The 23,797-nt window shown below is 42.7% G+C and overlaps 1 protein-coding gene across 1 annotated transcript; it reads left to right on the forward strand.

Annotated features, from left to right (window-relative positions):
• The first annotated feature begins 812 nt into the window (after positions 1-812).
• ovca2 (OVCA2 serine hydrolase domain containing) lies at positions 813-4,347 on the forward strand. The gene is made up of 3 exons (XM_080434971.1): positions 813-982; positions 3,038-3,120; positions 3,469-4,347. Exons 1-3 carry the CDS (start codon positions 844-846, stop codon positions 3,913-3,915), a joined length of 669 nt encoding a protein of 222 aa, XP_080291097.1. The 5' UTR covers positions 813-843; the 3' UTR covers positions 3,916-4,347.
• The last annotated feature ends 19,450 nt before the right edge of the window (positions 4,348-23,797 follow it).

Here is a 23,797-nt window from a genome sequence, read left to right on the forward strand (position 1 = left end):
TGTGCCAGGGAGTGGACCCCCATATAAGATTTATTTGTGTTGTTGAAATAAAAAATTCCCATCTGGGCACTAGAGACATGTGGGCACCTGGACGAGTGGGCACTTAGGGGTGGAGAAAACTGGGCACCTGGACGAGTGGGTACCTGAATTTTATATGTCTGGTTTTTTTCCTATAATTTTATTGTGTACTGTTTAGCTATGTTTTCTCTATCCTAGCATTCAGTTCAGCAATTTTAGTTCAGTTATTTTTTTCTTTATATGTTTAAACAGCCTACATTGTAGGCTACACATTTTTATCTATTTTTTCTATCATTTTATAGTGTACTGTTTAGCTATGTTTCTCTATCCTAACATTGATCATTTGACCATTTCTATTTTTTAACAGTACTTCTATTTTGTCAAACACTCTTATATTGTACTTTGAAACTCTGTTATAATGTACTTTTGACCTCAGCACTATTTTGGCAAATAAACTCTTATATTGTACTTTTGACCTTTTTGAAGAACAAAGCAGCTGTAAAGTTTTTTAAAAAAAACACTTGTGGACACAAATCCTAATTCAGGTGCCCACTCGTCCAGGTGCCCACTCGTTCAGGTGCCCACCTCTCCAGGTGCCCACTCGTTCAGGTGCCCTCATGTCCCTAGTGCCTAGATGGTTTTGGTGCCCACCTGTCCTGTTACCATGTAACATGTCGCTTCTTTTGGGCTTGTTTTCGCAGACCTGGTTGCTTATTTCTCTCACACAATCTGGCAACACTTGAACGCTGTTAGCCTATCGCTGAAACACTTTTGCAGTAAAGAACCATATAGGTAAGAACACACAGATTTTCCGCTAGTCTCTGCATGGCCCCGCTCCGGATCCTGTGCGTTCACGGTTACCGCCAGAACAGTGGCTCGTTCCGCGAGAAAACGGGAGCTCTTCGGAAGCTCTTGAAGAAGCAAGTGGAGCTTGTGTACATGACTGCACCGCACAGTGTACCGGGTAGGTATACGACACACCAGCCATGTGGATCACATGAAACTTCACTTCAACATAGTGTCTGCCCTTTCTCCCTTTCTGGTCCGTACATCGACATAAACGTTCAGATTTCAAATATAAAGTGCTTACCTCATGGCCATGGTTGTTACAATTATGTTCGGCCCCTCAGAAGTACCCTTATCTTCCGTATTGAAATGTGTTCAATAAAAAGCATTTTAATCCGATTGGGGCCATTTTCCTCATAGATACATAGTGTATCAGAGTGCAGTACACCTCCCAACCGACAGGGTGGCGTAGTTGAAAGCGTGTAGAAAATACGGAAAAAATGTCCACCGATAGGATTAAAATGCTTTTTATTGAACAATACGGAAGATACGGGTACTTCTGAGGGGCCGTACATAATTGTAACATCCGTGGCCATGGGGTAAACACTTTATATTTGAAATCTGAACGTTAACGTGGATGTGAGGACCAAAAAGGGAGAAAGTGCAAACACTATGTTGAAGTTCAGCCATGATTGTCATATAACATGACAGTCATTTATCAGGGCTAGTACGACCCCTAGGCTAGAATGGCTGTGATCAGTGGTTGGAAAAAGTACTCACAGTTAAAGTATCAATACTGCAATGACAGCAATGTGGAATTACTCAGTTACAAGTAAAAGTCCGGAATTCAAAATTGAGTAGAAGTAGCCCTACAAACGTATTGGTATCAAAAATGTACTTACCAAAAGTAAAAAGTACTCATTGTGCAGAATATCCCATTTCACGACTTTTCAAATGTATAAAAATCTTTTGAAAATAGCAGATCTACAAGCTTACAAAGCGTCTCATCACATCGCATTGTGAGCTTGTCAATCGGCTATTTTAAAATGGCTGAAATGTATAGGTCTTAAGTGGTTAAAGGAGGAGTTCACCCAAAAAATGACTTATTTTCTATCAATTGCACACCCTATGAAGCCTTGAATCCATGGATTCTTTTTTGTTTTTGTCGCATTCCTAAGCTAATAATTTGATTCCCGTCTCCTACCGGCTAATGTATCTGGTAGGAGACACAAAGTAGATTATTTGTGTCTCCTACCGATACACACAGTCATCAAATTATTGTCTTAGGAATGCCACAAAAACAAAAATAAATCCATGAAATCAAGGCTTCATGGGGTGTGTAATTGATAGAAAATAAGTAATTTTTAGTGTGAACTACTCCTTTAATGTATGTTTTGCCACCGTGGTGCATCCAGCTTCACGGTCGGGCATCTATGCGAACACAATTGGCCCGTGTTCGGGGGAGGGAAGCTGGGCGGGGAGGGTGATATTTGTCACTGTGCGTAATCCTACGGGCTGGGGCGGCACCTGTCAGCAGGGAGTGTTGGGCGGGAGGAGTAGAACGATGGCTCTACGTCCTCCCGGTGGGGGCTCCTCACTGGAGTCAGTAGGCCGAGCAGAAAGTCTGGTCGCCCATGGTACGTAGGTTGGTCTCGGGGGTTTTGAGGAAGTTAGTGCTTGATTGTTTGTTGATTGAGGGAAAAAAAGAAAATGCAATAAGCTCAATATAAATATAATATATAATAATGTAATATATTGGTATCGGCCGATTTGACCCTGCATATTATCGGATATCGGTCAAATTTCATATCGTGCATCTCTAATATACATACATCTTCAACCGCTTATCCGGAATTGGGTTGCTGGGCAACAGGTCCAGCAGAGAGCTCCAGACTTCCCTTTCCCAAGCAACATTTGCCACTTCCTCCTAGGGGATCCCGAGGCGTTCCAAGGCCAGTGTGGAGATATAATTCCCCCATCTGTTCCTTGGTCCGCCAGGGGGTCTCCTCCCAGTGGGACGTGCAGCGAGGACCTCCCTAGGGAGACGCTCGGGAGGCATCCATACTAGATACCCGAACAACCTATTAAGCTGGCTCCTTTCCAAGCTGGCTCCTTTCCAATATAATTATGTGTGTGTTTACAGTAGGCTAGAAAGTGAGAATATTTTAGCTTATTTAAGTTTTGGTGGGTGCAACCAGTGAAAATAAAAACTTTGCACTTTAATTTTCAACAGCTCCAGAGAAGGAGAATGGCTCATCAGTGGCTGGCAGTGGAGAAGACGGCGATCCCAGAGGCTGGTGGTTCTCAGACACACAGGTCGAGTTGAGAGAGCAACTTTCAATTATTTCTTTGTGATTATTCTATGGATTAACTTTTTCGATTGATTGAATGATCGAGAAGCGCAGTTTTTGAATATTTTGTTTACATTTTGTATATGTCAATGAATTGATTATCCACTTAAGCACTGTTTTATACTTCGGCACACAACAGTGTCGTACAAAAATAGTGACAATTGCCGACCTACAAGCTTGTAGTTCAGCTATTTTCACTTTTTTCTTTTTGAAAATTTCAATCGATTACTAATCGATTATTTTATTAAAATATATATTATCGATGACTTTTTATAATCAATTAACGTTTGATTAACTGTTGCACTACACACAGGCGCGGGGTTTCAGTGCTCAGCAGCAGTGTCAGGAGAGCCTGGGGCTTGAAGAGAGCGTGGCGGCAGTAAAAGAGACCGTGAAAGATCTCGGGCCGTTCGACGGCGTCCTGGGCTTCAGCCAGGGAGCGGCGCTGGTCGCCATGCTGTGTTCGCTCCAAGAGCAGAACCTGGAGCCGGAGTTCCGCTTCCGCTTCGCCGTCCTCGTGGCGGGGTTCCGCAGTGCCTGCGAGGAACACAAAAGGTTCTACGAAACCCCTGTCCTGATGCCTTCCCTGCATGTGTTTGGACTGGAGGACCGCGTCATCTCTGACCAAATGAGCAGGGAGCTTCTCGCTACCTTTCAGGAGCCACAGGTGATGACCCATCCCGGCGGTCATTTTGTGCCCGCCGCGTCCGCTCACAGACAAACCTACCAGGACTTCCTCAAGAGGTTTCAGGAGAGCTAGGAAACACTGGAACTGCCACAGAGAGAGAGAGAGAGAGGTTCAGCAGGTTTTCAATCGAGGACTGAAATATGCGGAAAACAGAGTGTGTGTATCAGACAGAGACAATAATGCTTAATTTATGGTGACATGATTTGCTAGTTACGTTGCGAGAGACACCATCATGCGGCAGAGTATAAATCGCGCTGAAAGCACTTAATTTAAAATGTATTTACTGTTCAGTAAATAAACAGCTAGTGGCAAGTCTGGTAAACAACCTTTGTTTAAAAAAAAAGAAGAAAACTGTACAAACAATACAATGATTCTCAGGGAAGATCTCATTTTCTAGGAGATAATAAATAATCTGATGTAAAGCTTGTATTGAATTTGTGAGGTGTTGTGAGCTTTTCAAAGCTTATAGTTTTGAAAACTATTTTTATATAGCACCTTTCATACACCACCATGGTGCAGCAGGTGCACGCCTTCAGTCACAAATAGTCATCTGAAGAAAAAACTTGGTTATGCAAATACAGATGAGGACTCAAGTCAACCCACATTTCTATTCCTCATAATGCAACTTTTGAAAGCTCTTCAGTACGTATATTTACAACACCATGAACTTATGTGCTATTGAGATATGGGTGTTAAAATAAATGAGAGTTTGGAAGAGGGGTGGAACAATTCATCCAACAAATTGATTTAATCAATAGAAATGCACCACTGTATGACAAAGTATAAAATACTACATCAGACTGGTATATAGACAAATACATTTTGTAGTAGTTTATCCAAAAATAAATTGGATTTGTTAAAATACATAATGTTTTTAAACGTACTTCTCGATTACTCAGAATCGAAAAAGTAATCGGTAGAATAATCGCTAAGGCAATCGATAGTTGGATCTCTAGTTTGCAATGCTCCATTAAGCCTTAAAGCTGCACTATGTCAAAATTAGTGTCAGATCCTTTGTCTAGGTGAGACATGACCTTTGACATGATCTAAATGTCTCAATAGAAGAGCAGGGAGACAAAATAGAACCACCCCAATTTTATAAGTTATATTGTATTAACATACTCTACCACAGTGTTTAAATGGTGCATTTATATAGCGCCTTTATCCAAAGCGCTTTACATAGATTGTGCATTACATCCACCCATTCACACACACATTCATACACCAATGGCAATGGAAACCATGCAAGGCACCAACCTGCTCATCGAGAGCAATTAGGGGTTCAGCGTCTTGCTCAAGGACACTTCGACAATAACTCTGGGGGAGCCCCCCAGCCCGGGATCGAACGAACTGGGAACCTTGCGGTTTCCAGTTAACTCTACCCGGCCACTCTACCCCTGAGCCACTGCCGCCCCATAGGTGGTCCTCAACCTGTGGGGACCTCAATGGGGGTGTCCATATGATTTGGATATGAAAAAAAGAAGGAAAAGGAAAAAAAGACCATTACTGCATCAAAAGTAATAAAACAACTATTCTATAAAAACTGGTCAAACATTGGCCAAATTGTCAAATAATATAAGAAACGGCTCGCAACGCTTGTAGATCTGCTATTTTCACAATATTTATCTGTGGCACAGAGTCAAACTAAATGTAATGCCTCAACTCCTACAATTCCAAGTGCTTGTTAGGGTGGGGGGTCCCCAGTTCAAATATTATTATTTTGGGGGGTCGCGGCCTGAAAAGGTTGAGAACCACTGCTCTACCGTACAGATTGGAAAATTTGAAAAATGTCATAAAATATGTGAGTTATACCAGGGACTCTTTTCCATTCTTGTTGAAAATACAAGGCATTAGCACATAAGAGTTGGTGTGTGATCCTCAATCTAATTAATCACAATGACTGTGCGTAGGTGCGTGCGCTGATGTTTTTGTTACGTGTTCGCACGCGTGCGAAGGGGGCAAGGACGTTGTGTTCTTTCCTAGCTGCATGTTACATTGAGCCCCCGATTTGTTCCAGATGTCTCTCTTCTTCTACCACTCTCTCTCTTTCTCTCTTGCTTGCTCTCTCTTCTCTTCTCTCTCTATCTCTATCTATCCCTCTCTGTCTCTGCCTTTCCCACAGCTTTTGCTTAATTTATACTCTGTCGCACAACAGTGTTGCTTGCCGACCAGATCTGTTATTTTCCGCAAGCGACACTGTTGTGCAATGGAGTATACATTGAGCTTTTCCTTTCCCAGTGACCCATATACCCAGGGTTGGGTCAGATTACATTTCAAATTTAGTTAGTTAACTGATTACAAATGTATGCACTTTTTTGTGAGTGACATAATCCTAATTTGATCTATTTTGAATACTTTTGGATTACTTTGGATTACTACAAAATCAAACATTGAAAATATATTTTAAAGAACGTTTAGGAAAACAAATTTACAAGCTTCCATGACAATGTAAATTAATTAAAGTAATTACACTTTTTTTCCAATTGTAATATGGGCTCTTTATAGTTACTTATTTGAGTAATCTCGTTACATAATCCGAAGTACATTTAGTCAGTTTCTACCCAACTTTCCCTGCCCGTCTCTTTTTATCCACCTTGCATGTCATGACTGTAGCTGATTAGACTGACTGATACACGTGTCTGCTTTAGACCTCAGACATTCTGGTCTTTGATGTGTGAGAGGGGGAAAAAAAGCATATTAACCACATGAATCCTAGCGTCCTCATTGTGGGCATGTCATGGTCGGAAAACATGCTGCGAAAATAGCCCATCTACAAACTTAACAATGTGTTGCAATGTGAGCTTGTAGATCAGAGAGATTTGGTGTAGAGGGAAAGGGGGAGAGGACTAAGTGTAGACCCCTGTGAGACCCAAGACAACAAAGTATATAGGGTTTGTATTAAGACCTGAGGCCACTTCTAAACATTTTCTAAATCCTAACAGTTTTTCGGAAAGAAATATTTAAAAAAAAATGTCACGGGTTTTTCAAAAATAGCAGATCTACAAGCTCATAGCGCGGCACTCGGTGCCGCGCTATGAGCTTGTATATCTGCTATTTTTTAATAGCCAAAGAAATCTAAAGTGACACCGATGCGTTCCAGGTCTTAATGGGTTAAGAAGAATGGGACTCTGTGTCTTGGAATTGATGTCTTTGCATTTGTGTTGGATTGTGTGCATGGCTGTAAAAGAAAAAAAACAGACACCAGGACGCATGTAGGCTGCTCTGTGTTATGGGTGGGATCTGTTTCCAGAGAAGGAATACAAAAATCACCAAAGCATTCTACACGGCAAAATACTGGTGTGTTATTTTAAGTGAGAGTTAAAGAAACACTCTGGAATTTTGGCCTACCACTCTAACTTCCATCTCTCTCTCTCTCTCTCTCTCTCTCTCTCTCTCTCTCTCTCTCTCACTCACTTTCCCTTTCCATCTTTAATTACCTTTCATAATTTGACCCCTAAGCGGCGCAAAAAGCGCCCAAACGCAGCCCAGTGAGCCCATTAGTTCGCAATCTGAATTCTCTGTCATAGTCATGCTCTCCGCTTGTCCCCTGTGGCCCTTATGTCCCTCCAGGACCTTGGAACACACACTCACACATGGTTTTGATAACAAGGAGAGGAGGGATGGATGGAGAAAGTGAGCGAGCGAGCGAGCAAAGGGAAACGGTAAAAGAAAAACAGAGGTTCACCCTTGCCAGTAAGTTTTACAACAGAGCCGTGACTCTCTTCTTAGGAATCTGTTGCGCCTGTTGCGCAACAAGCGGGAAATAATGGAATGAGAGACACAGAAGGAAATGGGCGGGGATAACCCCCGCAACCACACACACACACACACACACACACACACGCACGCACGCACGCACGCACACACACACATGCCCCAACCACACAAAAACACTCTTCTCTCCACCCTCTGCAGTATGTAGTTGAAGAATGGAGAGTGAAGGGTTTTGCGTTGAAGGGTCACTGTTTCCTCCAGGGGAGTACCGGGACAGGGCGGAGGCGTGTCAGGACACAGATGGGCCGTATTTTGATTCTGGAGCACGCGTTGTCATGGAAGACATGGGAGGGGAGGGAGTGTGTATGTGTGTGTGTGTATATAAGAGTAGCACTTCAACTCCAACGTGCCTGGTCATCCCATTGCCCAGACAGACACTGCTAAACAAGGACCAAAACCAACTGCGTTCCTACAGTACATGCTATGTTTCCGTTAGGGATACTTCCGTCTGGGGGTCAAGCGTTAGGGAGTGGTACCCAACAGAGGGACTGCAAAGGGGTCTTGTTATCTGAGACGCAGCTTTTTGGATTTATATGCAACCTTTATTTTTTTAAATAATGTTTTTGCCTGGTCTGATTTTCTACATTGTTTTTGTCATTGACTTTCTCTTCTCATTCATCGTCTGCCTTTCATTGCCAGACAGAACTCAGAAGATGCTGAAGCCAACGGGATTGTTTATTGTTTATAAGGATCCCCACCGTAGTGGAGACTATTCTTCCAGGAAAAAAAACATCTTTTGAAAAAACCTGTTTGTGAATAATGTGGTGGAATAATGTGGATTTAGAAAAGAAACTATTTTTGACTATCTAAGGAAATATCAGGTTATGCCAATGTGATGCAGTGCACTATAAAAAGAAACAGATATGTTGATATGCGTGCGTGTGTGCGCGTGTGTGCATGTGTGTGCGTGTGTGTGTGTGTGTGTGTGTGTGTGTGTGTGTGTGTGTGTGTGTGTGTGTGTGTGTGTGTGTGTGTGTGTGTGTGTGTGTGTGTGTGTGTGTGTGTGTGTGTGTGCGAGCGTGTGCGTGCGAGTGTGGGTGCGTGTGCTGTTGGGGACTGGTGTGATGTAACATCATGTTTTTCAGTCTTGTATAGACTGTCATAGGGTTTAGCCTCGCTACTTGGCTTCCTGTGTGTGTGTGTGTGTGTGTGTGTGTGTGTGTGTGTGTGTGTGTGTGTGTGTGTGTGTGTGTGTGTGTGCGTGTGCGTGAGAGACCATATTCTGTTCCTCCATATGGCCGTGATTTGTGTCATTTGTTCTCCTCTTGTTTGAACACTCGCTCACTGTGTGGTTTCCTCTGTCTTTGTGGCTGGTTGTTTATGTGGAGACAGAGTGTGCTGTAGCTGAGTCCAAAACGACTGTCTTTGGTTGTCATTTCTCATCCAGCAGAAGCGCTCTCACTATCTTTCAGTCCTTCACATAATGTTTCATATCGTCACTGTCAGGTGGAAACCTTGTATGTCCGAAACTGTTACTTTTCAGGAAGTGTTCTGTGTTCTAATGGATCCAAAAGTTATTATTTCGTTTCAAGCTCTTGTTAATACCTTTCAGAGTTACTACTTTCACAAAAAGGTTTTTAAAAAATAGCAGATCTACAAGCTCACTTGTAGATTGGCTATTTTTACTGCTTTTGTGTGACAATGTAGTATGACAAAGTAGGGCATTCATTTACTAAAAATGTGGACATGGACATGGTTATTGCCCGATAGCAACGATACCTTATATTACAAGACGGGTGAGCTGGGTGGTCTGGTCATGTGACAAACCATCCCATAGCCAGACGGTCTCAGTCCCTACTACACAGTAACATCTTGTGAGTGTTAATTTCACTCTGAAAGTGTACAAATGGAACCATATGGACCCATAAGAGTTACAAATGGACACATTCACACAGTTACTGCGTAATAACCGTCACTGTGTTTATGTCAACAGCCAGGTGTTTCTATTCAAGCATCTGAGCGCCAAATGTTTACATGCTTGCTCCTTTGCGACCTGTTCTGCAAGAGCGAGTTAACTGACTGAAATGTAAACATATAGGCCTGTGTTTCTCATCCTCCATGCTGATGGGTCCCAGGATGACCAATGACTAATTCAGACCTAGAACACCGGGTGATTGCTATAAACCAGTGGTTCTCAAACAGGGATCCAGGGACCCACAAGGGTTTCTTGAGGGGGTTCCAAATGGACCCTTGGCTGTAACTCTGAGAGTGTGCAAATGGAACCAAATTGACCCTTACAGGTTTGAAAAACACATAAACCACTTTTGTGTGGTCGGGGGTCTCAAGGGCCGGAGTCGAGTGTCAAAGATATGGACCTTCTGGTGGGGCCTTTTCTTGTCATGGGTGCGGTCTTCATTCTGGATGTTGGCAGCTGCCGGAGGAAACAGGGAGGTGGTGTGAGGACACAGGCCATCTCAAGCAAGGGCAGTGGCTGTTTGGTGTATGACTATGATGTCATCCGGAGGCGTCCGTCCACTTGCTTGGTTTACTGGACCGGTTTACACGACATGGTCCTGGCAACCAGAGAGCTGCGGTTTGGCTGTCCTCACAGTAGCCTGGACGGCCACCCGTTGGGGTAAATATTAGTCATCACAACAATGGAAGATGAGTGCAGTGGGGCTGTATTCATAAACAAATTTAGCGCAATGCTGATATAGTTGTAGGATTGGCTCTAGGGCCCAAATAGCTTGTTGCTGGATTTTGTTTGTTTGAAGAATCATGGAGAGTATTTGCGTGTGAACATTTGAGTCATTCGGAAGACATTCAACCCCCGCTGTATGCATGTGTGGCAGCAGGCTTGAAGACTTTGGTGATATAACAGTAGACGTTTCCAGCAATTAAGTGGTTTTGTATCCCAAAGACGAGTGCAGGGATTTGTTTGGAATTTGAATGAAAACAAAGCATTTCTACTGTACCAAATACTATGCAGTGAAGTAGTACTCATACTGGAAAATCCCTAAATGTAACCAATTCCAAACAAAGCATAAAATGTTCTTGAGATGAGTCATTGTGGTGTGTGTGTGTGTGTGTGTGTGTGTGTGTGTGTGTGTGTGTGTGTGTGTGTGTGTGTGTGTGTGTGTGTGTGTGTGTGTGTGTGTGTGTGTGTGTGTGTGTGTGTGTGTGTGTGTGTGTGTGTGTGCGTGTGCGCGTGCGTGTGCGTGTGCATGCGTGTGCAGACTCCAGACTTTGGTCACACCTGACCTTAGAACCTTAGAATGTCTAATTAGGGACAAAATTGACATTGCAAATTTAATTTCACTGGACTTTCAAGTAAGTCCAAGTAAGTAAGTAAGTAAGGATAACATAAGGTTAGGGTAAGGCGTGTGTCTGATAGGGTCACAGTTAAGGTTGGGCATGTCATGTGTATATGTTAGGGTTAAAGGGTACAGTCAGGGTTAAGGTTAGGCATGTATGTTAGGGTTAAGGATAGGCATCTGTTCGGATAAAGGTTATGCACGTATCTGTTATAGTGTAATCTGTTAAATTAACATTAGAGTAAGGGGTTATGGATTATGGAAAGAATGTATCAGTGCAATGTCCTTGAATGTTTGCAAAAATGAATGTATTTTCTGTGCGTGTGCGTGTGTGCGTGTGTGTGTGTGTGTGTGTGTGTGTGTGTGTGTGTCTCTGGGTGACTCTGTACCTCCCTCTCAGCCCTGAACAGTAAGAGTTTATGTGCTGTGCCTCATCAATCAGCACATGGTCTCTTACAGTGCAGGGAGACAGGCAACGGACAACAGCAGCCCAACGAGCCCTCCAGCTAAACGGGCACTTTTCATTTGGCACCACTGTCAGTGGTGGAAAGTAACTAAGCACATGTACTCAAGTGCTGCACTTAAGTACAATTTTGAGGTATTTTTACTTTACTGGAGTATTTTCAGTACTTTTACTTCTACTCTACTACATCTCAGAGGCAAATACTGAACTTCTACTCCACTAAAATTAACCACTTCAGCCCTATATACAAGCTCACAATGCGTCGCGATGCGACGCATTGTGAGCTTGTAGATCTGCTATTTTCAAAAGATTTTTACGTTTGAAAAGTTGTGAAATGGGACATTCTGCATAATGAGTACTTTCTACTTTTGGTACTTTAAGTACATTTTGATACCAATACTTTTACTCAAGTTTTTCCCAGACTAGCAAAGTGAGTTGGAATTAGGTGGGTCATGGGCTTTAGGCCGAGAAGTAGTCAAATCAGTTTGTTTTGGGAGGTCTGAAGCTTAGTTTTTAGTGACATTGAGATGTTGGAGAACCAAGAGGTGAAAGCATAGTCAAAATGGCATTGATTGAGGGCTCTTGAGAGCACTTTTGTTGACAAAAGAGGAAATTCTGCCCAAATATCTTGTTCTCTGATTGACTTTCTTGATCACTTTTGATGCCATCTTTTCTCCTGTCAGTTTGTTGTCAAGAATACATCCCAAATAGGTCACTTCTTTTTTTGCTTTAGATTACTATATCGTCAACTCTGACCTTGAAATCATTTGCATTTACATTACTAAGGGAATTTTTGGACCCAAAAAGGTCTGTAACAAATTGTGTACAAATGGAACCATTATTTGTGCACTCTCAGAGTTATGGGGTCCTTGAAATGAAACAAGTTTGAGAACCACTGTATAAGTGTATGTGCTGTGAGACATCTGGCATGCCTGCTTTAGTGTACCTGCAGAGGGCAGCATTTACTTGTGATTGCTCAAGCTCAGTTTTCCATCCATACTTTTCTTCTACAGTCCTCCAAGTTTGTGCCCTTAAGCCTGATTTATACTTAGCTGTGCATTGTACATGTCTCACACCGGAAATGGCAGATCTACAAACTCACAATGCATCGCAGCACGATGGGTTGTGAGTATGTAGATCTGCTATTTCCGGTGCAAGACACCAGCACAATCAGGCGTTATCCTCTCCCTTGTTTATCACAAAGGTGAAGTTCCAAGACATTGGTGAAGGACTTCTGAGAGGTCTTAATAAGGGCAGCTACCTTAATTTACATTACCTGGTCACTATGGGCCATCAAATAGGAAACTACTGATATGATATCTTCAAATAGCTCAACTTTAGCATTTTAATATTTTAATATTTTGCTTCATTGGTTTATGACATCCACAGTGCATGTACTAAATACTCTATCTCTAGGCCCAAGCCTTTTTGGGGCCCTAAGCTGAATTTAATTTGCCCCCAAGAGAGAGAGAGAGAGAGAGAGAGAGAGAGAGAGAGAGAGAGAGAGAGAGAGAGAGAGAGAGAGAGAGAGAGAGAGAGAGAGAGAGAGAGAGAGAGAGGTTCCTTATTAATAACCCGATTAAACTTTTGGCATTAATTTCAGCAAATGATAGGGGTGTCAAAAGTTAACCATGTATTGCTCTAACAGCTTTCATACAGGTGGATTGTTTTAATGCCTCTCAATGAGGCCATCAGCTCCAAGATAAACATGTTAATGTAAGATAACCACCATGCGGTAATGTAAATAAAACAATTCAATCACATATAACTTGCTTCCTCGGTGCCCGCCGGTGCCCACACAGGGCCCTTAAGTGGCTGCTTACTTCACTCAGCCTCGGGCACGCCTGTCATGCTCAAACCGGGAAATAACAGAGTAGATTTCTTATATTACAGACGTCACGGAAACATAATGTGACCGTCAGACGGCAGACTAATAGCCTATATACTGAGTAATAAGGAAGAGTAATATGATCTGTGTGTGTGTGTGTGTGTGTGTGTGTGTGTGTGTGTGTGTGTGTGTGTGTGTGTGTGTGTGTGTGTGTGTGTGTGTGTGTGTGTGTGTGTGTGTGTGCGTGCGTTTGTGTGTGTGTGTGACTGCAGGTTACATCTCTCTCCACTGGGACTGTGTTGCTTTGAAGTGGGCTGCCTCTGGTGTCTCATAATCAGCCTCTGGAACAGGTGTGACCGGCTGACTCATGCTCTCAGCATGTGCTCTTAACATTCATGACTGTACTGCATGATGATCAACACGGAAGGAAACACCTCAGAGCCAAAAACAACACGGATCAAAAGTAATCCACAGCTTCTTTAATCTCATTCTTCCTATACTTCATTTGAAACATTGTCTGTCATGGTAAATCAAGTTAAAAGAAAACTGCATTTGCCACAAACTGATGATTAGGCAAAGGACAAAAAGAAAAACTCTAGTTATTTTGATGCCTTTTATCCAACACAGAACTCTCACACATGAAAGACCCATTAAAACCGGGAAAGTATCTGTGCCATTTCAGATTTTAGCGTTGGCTATTAAAAAATAGCAGATATACAAGCTCGCAGCGCGTTACTGCGTTGTGCATCTGCTATTTTTGAACACTTTAGAAAAATCTCGAAAATGTTTGAAATTTTACTTTAGCCTCAGGTCTTAATGGGATAAGTGAGGAATGGAAGGTGAATTGTCCATCTCTGCAGCACATCTTCTAGCCAGCAGTGGTCCTGTGGAAACAGAACTACCTCTGACCTACTTTCTCAACAAAGAGTGCAGCAGGTCTGCAGACAAATACCTTGGATTGTGGCTCCGCAGCATGTCCGGTCCGTTCGCCCTCTGCTGTTTTTTGCGACACCCGCCCCTAACGACCATGGCTGTAGACTGTTACCATGGTACTGTTGCTAGAGTAACAATCTAAAGCCACGGTCGCCATGGAGACAGCAGGAAGAAGGAGGGGCTGCAGTTGGCATGGTAACTGGAAACTGCGAGCTGTCATTGGCGCTCGAGCATGGACATTGCACACTTACATAATGTAGGACTCCCCTATTGCAAGCCTACACAGGCTTCTACGCTAAGACACAGAGAGAGAGAGAGAGAGAGAGAGAGAGAGAGAGAGAGAGAGAGATCTATGACATATGCAATGAGTTAACCATTCCCAGTCCACAACGTATTCATTCCCAAGATAGTTTCCATGGCATTACTCTTCCTTAGAGCTGACATCACTACAGCATCACCACTGTGCGCATGTGGGGTGTCTCTGGGGAGGGCAATGCCAGGCTTCAGTAGCCATGACTGTAGACTGTTACTGTACTGTGACACTGTATAAGCAGTAAGCAGTCTAAAGCCAAGGTGCTGATGCTCTGACTTAAGGGGAAGGGCAGGAGTGACGCCTCTCTCTCCTGTAGCCCTGCAAAAGCAAAGAGAGAAGTGGACAGGAATATTATGCAAAATATCAAATACTATGTTGCCCCTTTCATCAATTCCACAATCATGGACATCATCACTCAACATGATTCTTCTTCAAAAGGGGAAAGATTAGTCCCGGGATATCTGGTTGATTCCCAAACTACTTTGAGTGACAGTGTTTGTTTTATACGGTTCAATTAGGCTGTATCAAGTCTGTTAAAAACACAATAATCATTAGGGCCATCTGATATTGTCAATTCACTGATACTTTGCTTTAAAGACTATGCAAAAATTGATTGATTCTTGATACTTCTTAATTCTTGAGTGCAATTCTAGATCTGGCATCATGTGGTTTTGCAATAATAATAACTGGGCAGGCCACCAGTTACCATGAGAGAATGCACAATTAGTTGCTGTCATTTTCAATGTTTAAATTGATAAGAAATAAAAAATAGTTTTGTTTCAGATGAGAGGTGCATTCAACCAGTTATGGAAACATTACTCTGTAGTGCATGACAACAGAACAAAATGTGTTTAATCTGTGTTGGACAATAAATCACAAAATGAAATTCAAATGCATCCAGCATCTTACATTTTTACCACCCTGGTTTCTTCTTTGAGAAATCAAGGAAGCCAAGTAGAAAAGTTGTCAAAATTAAGCATAAGAAATGTTGTTAATAGGTTCATCCATCCATCCATCCATCCATCCATCTTCTATACCGCTTATCTGGAGCCAGAGCAGGTATTTGGGTATAGATATCAAGGCATAGTCTATCCAAAAAGTTCTGTTTCAGTTATCAATATTGGGATATGTACAATGTACTGTATATGCATGACTACATTCAGGAGTCAAGATTGAGACAGCATGCCTAGCATGCAAACCATTCCCATCAGCCTCACAGTATATCCCAACACAGTAATGTCTTATCAGATAAAAGAGAAATAAAGGCGGTGAGATATCTGTCAAACCTCATTATATCCTCTGGCATATAGATGCTATGAAACAAGAAGACAGGCGCTGGATCAGCAGTTCTCTGGAGGAAAGCCCCCTTATTGATGCAGTGTCTTAATTAACGGTCATGAATCCCTGCCTGGGAATATGTTGGACTGATTAGGTATCGCCTATTAGCATCAGCTATCATGTCACTGACAGCAGACTCTTTGTGTTCAGTAATAGACTGTCAGTAATGCACAAGAATAATGTACTGACTAACCATAACATGTGAACAGTCACTATAAACTATAAACAGACCTTTAGATATATTTACGCAAAGGCATGCTCTTCCCTATAAGCACTGGTCCCAGTCAGTCAGCTTACTGACTCACTGACCCATAGTCTGGCGTTGGATTTAACGTCTGAGCAAACTTATTTCTCAACATGGCCTGGTTTATATATCCAGTTTGTAAAAATAAATGGCTTGTGCCTGCTTATAATATAGGCTCTATGCACAGCAGCCATATTATCACTTCCTTCACAGGTGTTACCAATGATACTAATGAAGGCTCTGTTCCATTTAGTGTAGCGCAGTAGTTCTCAGACCTTTTAATTTCCACGACCCCCATAACTCTGAGAGTGTACAAATGGAATCAAATGGACCCTTATGGGTCCATTTGTTTCCATTTGTACACTCTCAGAGTTACACACCCGTAGGGGGCCATTTGGAACCCCCTCAAGGAACCATTTTAGACCCACTGGTGTAGCAAAGTGTTTCCAGTGAGCCAATATGCACAATATCAGCACACTGACTCTGTTTGACCAGAATGTAACAGAGCCTTCATTAGTATCATTGGTAACACCTGTGAATTTCTTCACAAAATATGGCTGCTGTGCATAGAGCCCAACTATGACTTATTTGTTTTGTTGGGGGACCCTTCTTCAAAAAGGTTTCTGCCTTTATCTTGTGTGCGCCTATTTCAGAACCACCGTAGGTGAACAGCGACGGAGTTGTTGCACTGTCCATGGTGCTGAACTGGATGTCTGCCCTGGCCCACGACGGCTACGGCGTAGCCTACAGTATTGACTTAGTTCGGGGGGTCCCCAGTTCAAACATGATTATTTTCGGGGGTCGCGGCTTGAAAAGGTTGAGAACCACTGACTTATAGTTTGCAGTGCTTTCGCGAATAAAGAAACTCCCCTAAGCTTAAACCACTTTAAGACCCACGTTTCACCGCGCTGTGACGTAGTCTGCCTTTTAAACCACATGGCAATTCATACATACAGGTGGTGCAATAACAATTTACACATCTTTGGCCATATGGAGCCGGTCAGTCCACATCCTAACTCACTCAATATGGTTTAGTGGTGTAAAGTAACTGAGTAGATTTACTGCACTAAAGTACAAGTTTGAGATATTTTTACTGCAGTATTTCCACATTTCAGTATACTTTTACTTCTATTCAACTACATTTTATAGGCAAATATTATCTACTCTACTCGACTACAATTATTTGAAAACTTTCTAGTTTCTAGTAGATTTTGGTTATTATTCGGCCATTTGAAAATAGCCCATCTACAAGCTCACAATGCGTTGTAGATCTGCTACTTTAAGTAGGCCTACATTTTGATATACCAACACTTTTGTAAAATTTGAATACCGTACTTTTACTTATAACAGAGTATTACTACATTGCAGTATTGACACTCTTACTTAAGTAAAACATTGGAGTACTTTTTTCCACCACTGGTTTATAGTAAGCTGTAAAAGTTATATACCACAGCGGATGTGTGCTTTAACCATAACCGTTATAATGTACAGGACGTGAGTGACGTAGAGCCACCGGTAAGCAGCAGGTAAGCAGCGGCAGGATACTCTTTTCTGCACCGAATGTGTGCACGGGGCACAGAGCACGAGACCTCCGCCAAAGGGGTTCTTCTTACTACGTCACAAGGCGTGCGAGCCTATCAGCTCTCGCTCAGTCGCTGCTCGGCTTATCAGAGCGCGTGGGTAGCGGAGCCTCAGTGTAGTCTCCAAGAAGATCTCTGTGCTGTCATCACTGACGCCATGCACATAATATACAACTCTCTCTCTCTCTCTCTCTCTCTCTCTCTCTCTCTCTCTCTCTCTCTCTCTCTCTCTCTCTCTCTCTCTCTCTCTCTCTCTCTCTCTCTCTCTCACACACACACACGCACGCACAGCCGCAGTGTGAATTGCGTGGTGACAACTGACGTGCGGAGGCGTGAATGCGCATTGAGAGTCGCTCGTGCACAGAGAGAGAACGCGGGGGAGGAGAGGGGGAGTGGGTGGGTGGGTGGGTTTGTGTTGCCTGTCAATGAAACCCCTTGTTCATTCACAACTCGTATTGTTCGGCATCTCATATCGAATGACTTTGATCCCGCAATTACAATCCTTCCTTATTGACTCAATACACAGATAATTATTAGTGTTTATTACACTATAGAGTCATCATAAGTTAAACTAACTTAACTGTAGCATATATGCTATACACAAAGAAGTATATTAACACAGTTACAGTTATAGGAAGACCACGTGTGTGTGTGTGTGTGTGTGTGTGTGTGTGTGTGTGTGTGTGTGTGTGTGTGTGTGTGTGTGTGTGTGTGTGTGTGTGTGTGTGCACAAGCGCGCGCGCGTGCGTGTGGGAGAGAGAGATACTCAGGAGTGAGAAAGAACTATATAGCATGCGGTCTCTTTAAAGGGTTATAGTAGGTGAGTGCGTCACGTGTCATCTGCAAAGTGCGCAAGGGTGACGCAGGGCTGACTTCACTGGCCGAAAACGTCACAGACTGAGAGGCTGAAAAAAAAAGTAGGCTAAAATGAAATACTGAGCGGAAACAACGCAGGAGAGGTGGGTGGGGGGGAGGGGGGAGCAAATGTGGGGGGAATCGAACCGGAAGAAAGAAATATATAGGTATACAGTGTCATCGTCACCGTCACCGGAAACCTCCCTGCATGTGCCACGCGCCGCCCTGAATGGAATACACCCACCCACCCACTCACCATCACACACACACACACACACACACACACACACACACACACACACACACACACACACACACACACACACACACACACACACACACACACACACACACACACACACCTGCGCCTGCGGTTATAGAGATGCGTGTGTGTGTGTGTGTGTGTGTGTGTGTGTGTGTGTGTGTGTGTGTGTGTGTGTGTGTGTGTGTGTGTGTGTGTGTGTGTGTGTGTGTGTGTGTGTGTGTGTGTGTGTGTGTGTGTGTGTGTGTGTGTGTGTGCCTGTGTGCCTGTGTGCCTGTGCCACATACACGGGCGCGTTTAGAGAAAGCGTGCCATTATTTCGGCACCTCTGAGGAGGCTCACACTGGATTGAGAATCTAATAGCACTGTCCGAATGAATGACTACCGAAACAGCAACTGTCTTTTCCCCCCAAAAGTCGATCCTGTGTCTGTAGCCTATAGTGTTCATTTAACTCTGAGTTCTACCTTTATCTTGTGCGCACCCATTTCAGAACCACCAGGTGAACAGCACGGAGTTGTGGCGCTGTCCGTGGTGCTGAACTGGATGTCTGCCCTGCCCCACGACGGCTATAAGCGTGAGTTGCACCATGGTTTGCAGACTAGTGCTACTGCTAAGACTAAGATTGGTATAGGTAGCCAAATACAGAATTACGTTTACCACTCAGAGTTAAATGGATAAATCATGAACACACCTTGACTCAAAACATCAGGTTTCGAAGAGGACTTTGTCCGCAACGCATCCTGTCTGTCTGTGCTCTTCTCGGCTCTCAATCTAGGCTGCATGCTGCCCACGTGGGAGACAAAATGAGTCACACTGCAGTAACTTCCAACCGGAGAGAGAGCGAGAGAGAGGAGGACAGAGGCGCGCGCGCGTGTGTGTGTGTGTGTGTGTGTGTGTGTGTGTGTGTGTGTGTGTGTGTGTGTGTGTGTGTGTGTGTGTGTGTGTGTGTGTGTGTGTGTGTGTGTGTGTGTGCTTGAGAGAGTGTAAGTATGTCTGACACACGGCTGATATCGGTCAACAGCAGCAGACTGGTCCGTTCAAAACACCCTCTTATAGTTAAGGTGCACTTGTGCCATAATAACAAAAAAACCTATGGATCAGCATACACACCAGGAGCTAATATGGAGCTATACACCATATAACGGTCATACAAATCATCAAATTATATATAAAACAAATTAATAAAGAAGTTTGGTTATAAATGTAACTTACCTCCATTCAGTCTACCAAAGTTCCGAGAGTCCTCGGAGGATGTTTCCTCCTTGCTGAAGAAATAAGCTATATTATGGGTCTATAGGTCCTATAACGTTGATAGTCTAACGTTGTAAACCTATATATCACTATAGTCTTCAGTCCACAGACACAGTGCACATCTTCCACTAGACCAGGCTCTTTTCCATCTACCGTAAGGCTTTTTATAGAGCGATCCGTAGTACTAGTACAGGAGCAGAGGAGGGGGGGGGGGGCAGAGAGGGGGGGGGCTCATTCACTAAAAAGCATCACCTACACATGTACGTGCGTGTGGTTCTACGTCACTGACAGAGTGCAGCTATTTATAAAGGAGCAGCCAGTGTAGTGTGACTGTGGACATCAACCACTGTTCACCGGTCGCCCTGGAGATGAAAATAGCATCTTTATTGTGTTGTTTATTAGTTATTAGACAGGATATGATTTGATTTCAGAATGCCAAACACGTTAATTTGCCAGCAGGAAGACGTTTACCATAAAAACCCCGTGACAGGATTTTAGTTTGTTTGTTGGTTTGTTTGTTTTGTTGGTTAGGACAAATCCCTCCGAATCAGCTTTAAAGGAGTAGTTCACCCCAAAAATGACTTATTCATCATTGGTCGTTGGTCAATAGGAGACTCAGTAGGAGACTCTTTGAGTCTGGAGACTCAGCCGGTCATCAAATTATTGGCTCAGGAATGTGACAAAAAAATCTCCATGAATTCAACTTATGGGGTGTGTAATTGATAGAAAGTATTTTTTTGGGTGAACTACTCATTTAAGAAAACGAATCAATGAATGAGATTATGTAGGGCTATGATTGTGCTCAACAAGTCTGAGAGAATTAAGGCGTTAATATCTAAAACATAAAAAGTACGATCGAGGATCTATACGCTCTCCCAGTAGAAAAAAAACATGTTTATTCAATCAAAAAGTTGTAAACATGACTTGTCGGTCCCATATGTAGGCTATAACGATCAGTGTCTGCTCAAAGCTGACCAAAATGTGCCAACATTGGTCATTGACGCAGAACTAAAGAAATCGTGACTCGTAAGTTACACTATGAAATATCTTGCCTGCCCTGCACAGTGTGTTTATGCGCAAAATGTGCAGTGGTGGAAAAAAGTACGGCACATTTTTTTTCACTTATGTAAAAGTATCAATATCAATAAGTATTGTTATCAAAATGTACTTGAAGTACCAAAAGTAGAAAGTACTAGGCAAAATGTCCCGTTTCAGAAGTTTTGAAATGTATAAATTGTATAAAAAATCTTTTGAAAATAGCAGATCTACAAGCTCACAATGCATCACATCACGAGGTATTGCCAGCTTGTAAATTGGCTATTTTCAAATGGCAAGTGTATGTTTTGTAACTATAACTCCAAGTTTTCAAATAATTGTAGTGGAGTAAAATATTTGCCTGCTACAATGTAGTGGAGTAGAAGTAAAAGTAGCCTATTGAAAACTGGAAGTACTCCAGTGAAGTAAAAAATACCTCAACATTTTATTTAAGTACAGTTGAGTAAATGTACCTAGTTACTTTACACCACTGATGATATGGCGTGAGTAGAGGAGCTACCGCCCGCCCCATCTGTTAACTTAACTCTACATTCTGGGGAGACCCGTGCTGTGCATAAATGGAAGCGTCTGACGCGCGTAGGCGCAGGGTGCCAAGCTGTACGACACCGTACGGTTGTATGTACCGTTGTACCACTCTAGTCTAACCCGATTCTAAGAGAAGAAGAATTTCACGATTTTTCCTAATAAAGCAGATCTACAAGCTCATAGGAGTGTCGCACTATGAGCTTGTATATCTGCTATTTTTGAATAGCCAAAGAAATCTAAAATGACACTACTATTGTATGTATTTGGCCGCCAACCCCCCCCCCCATCTCAAATTATTTTGTTCCAGGGACACCCAGAAGCAAAGATTTGAGTTAAAAATGTTTACTTATATATATTAAACGAAATACATATAGAATTCAATGACTTGCACACATTTTCAAGATTTTTGAATAACCAAAGTATAAAAAATGTATGTGCTATATATTTAGCTATTCTTTAAGATTTGTACAAATGTTCAATTTTTTTTTAAATAGCAGATCTACAAGCTCATGGTGGGTACGAAGTGACGCGCTATGAGCTTGTATATCTGCTATTTTTGAATAGCCAAAGTATAAAGAACCAATGTGCTATTGCTATATAGTTAAAGTCTAAAATGACACAGATTTTAATGTTAAACTTGAGAATTGAGAATATATCCTACTTTTAATCCTATCTAACACCCCCAACCATCCACAGAATAAACACTATTGTAACACTTTCTATACATTTAGTGAATTCTTAAATGATGTTTGATGACCTGCTTCGTGATACATTCAGCCTCGTGAGACATTTTAGAATGTATATTACTGTAACATCGGAGGTAGTAACCCATTTCAAAAGAAATGTCCCATTGACAAATCCATATAGGCTAATAGTTGGCATAACTCCAATGCAAAATATTATGTAGCCTATACATATACGCCAATAGTATTATTTAAGAGAACGTATCCCTTTAAAATATACATTTGATAGAGAGTGTAGGCTACAAATATAACAAAATGGACCATTTGTCAACTTTATGCTCTCTCTCAGAGTTAAATGAACATTCAGGATATCACAGTGTACATTGGTGGTTATTATAGCCTATTTCGTTTTTTGCAGGACAGTCAGATATGTGCTTAATCATAGAACAAGTTTAAGTTTCAGTCACCGTAAGTTTTTGTATTTTTCTCTTTGAGGGAAACTTAACCACATGAACTCTATAGCATCCTTATTCTGGCCATGTCATAATAGAACATTCAGCAAAAATAGGTGAACATCCGGCACAAATTGCAGATCTACAAGCGATTTGGGATAGAGGGAAAAGGGTGGGGGACCAAGTATAGACCGCTGGGGGACCCCGGTCAACAAAGTATAGGGTTCAAGTGGTTAATTGTCTGTGGATCAGTGGAGGTTGGCAGCCATGGGGAGAATCTCCATCATCTGCCTCAGTACAGCAAATGCCCCAAAAACAAAAACTTTTAATGAGTATCTGGCAGTGCGTGTGTGTGTGCGTGTGCGTGTGCGTGTGCGTGTGTGTGTGTGTGTGTGTGTGTGTGTGTGTGTGCGCGTGTGCGTGTGTGTGGCATTGCACCAGGTTAGTCATCGTGGGTCTTCATTCCCATATTAATCTCACCCAGTCTGTTATACTGCTTCTCAGCATTACCTCTACTCTCAAACACACACACACACACACACACACACACACACACACACACACACACACACACACACACACACACACACACACGCACACACACACGCACGCACACACGCACGCACGCACGCACGCACGCACGCACGCACGCACGCACGCACGCACACACGCACGCACACACGTACTGTGACATCACGCCGTCTTTTCCTATCCTGCAGGCATGCATCTCAGCATGATAATTGTCGATGGTGCTTATTTGTACCGCAGTTATCAGATGGTAATCTTTTTTGTGTCCTTTTCTTTCAAGGCTGCAACTAGGCTGCACAGTAAAATCTTCAGTGTTCATTTAACTCCAAGACTGTACAAAGGTAACCTTTGTACACTGTTGGAGTTACAGATGGATACACTGAGGATCTTACTGTGTATTTTCACAGGTCGGTCTCTCTGTCTAGCTCGGCAGTCATTCCCTCTCTTTCTCTCTCTCTCTCTCTCTCTCTCTCTCTCTCTCTCTCTCTCTCTCTCTCTCTCTCTCTCTCTCTCTCTGCCTCCCATCATCTGTATTCTGTATTCTGTCTGTATTCTAACAGCTCATCCCTGCCGTACGCGCTCAGCCGCCCACCTCGAACATCCCACCTCCCCTT

The sequence above is a fragment of the Gymnoscopelus braueri genome (assembly GCF_963280865.1).
Source record: "Gymnoscopelus braueri genome assembly, chromosome: 8".
Lineage (NCBI taxonomy): Eukaryota > Metazoa > Chordata > Actinopteri > Myctophiformes > Myctophidae > Gymnoscopelus > Gymnoscopelus braueri.

Excerpts from the sequence above, each read along its gene's own strand:
- ovca2 (XM_080434971.1), top strand. The coding sequence starts at position 844 with ATGGCCCCGCTCCGGATCCTGTGCGTTCACGGTTACCGCCAGAACAGT. Across the intron at positions 983-3,037 it reads TGCACCGCACAGTGTACCGG|CTCCAGAGAAGGAGAATGGC; the intron begins GTAGGTATACGA and ends AATTTTCAACAG. Across the intron at positions 3,121-3,468 it reads GGTGGTTCTCAGACACACAG|GCGCGGGGTTTCAGTGCTCA; the intron begins GTCGAGTTGAGA and ends CACTACACACAG.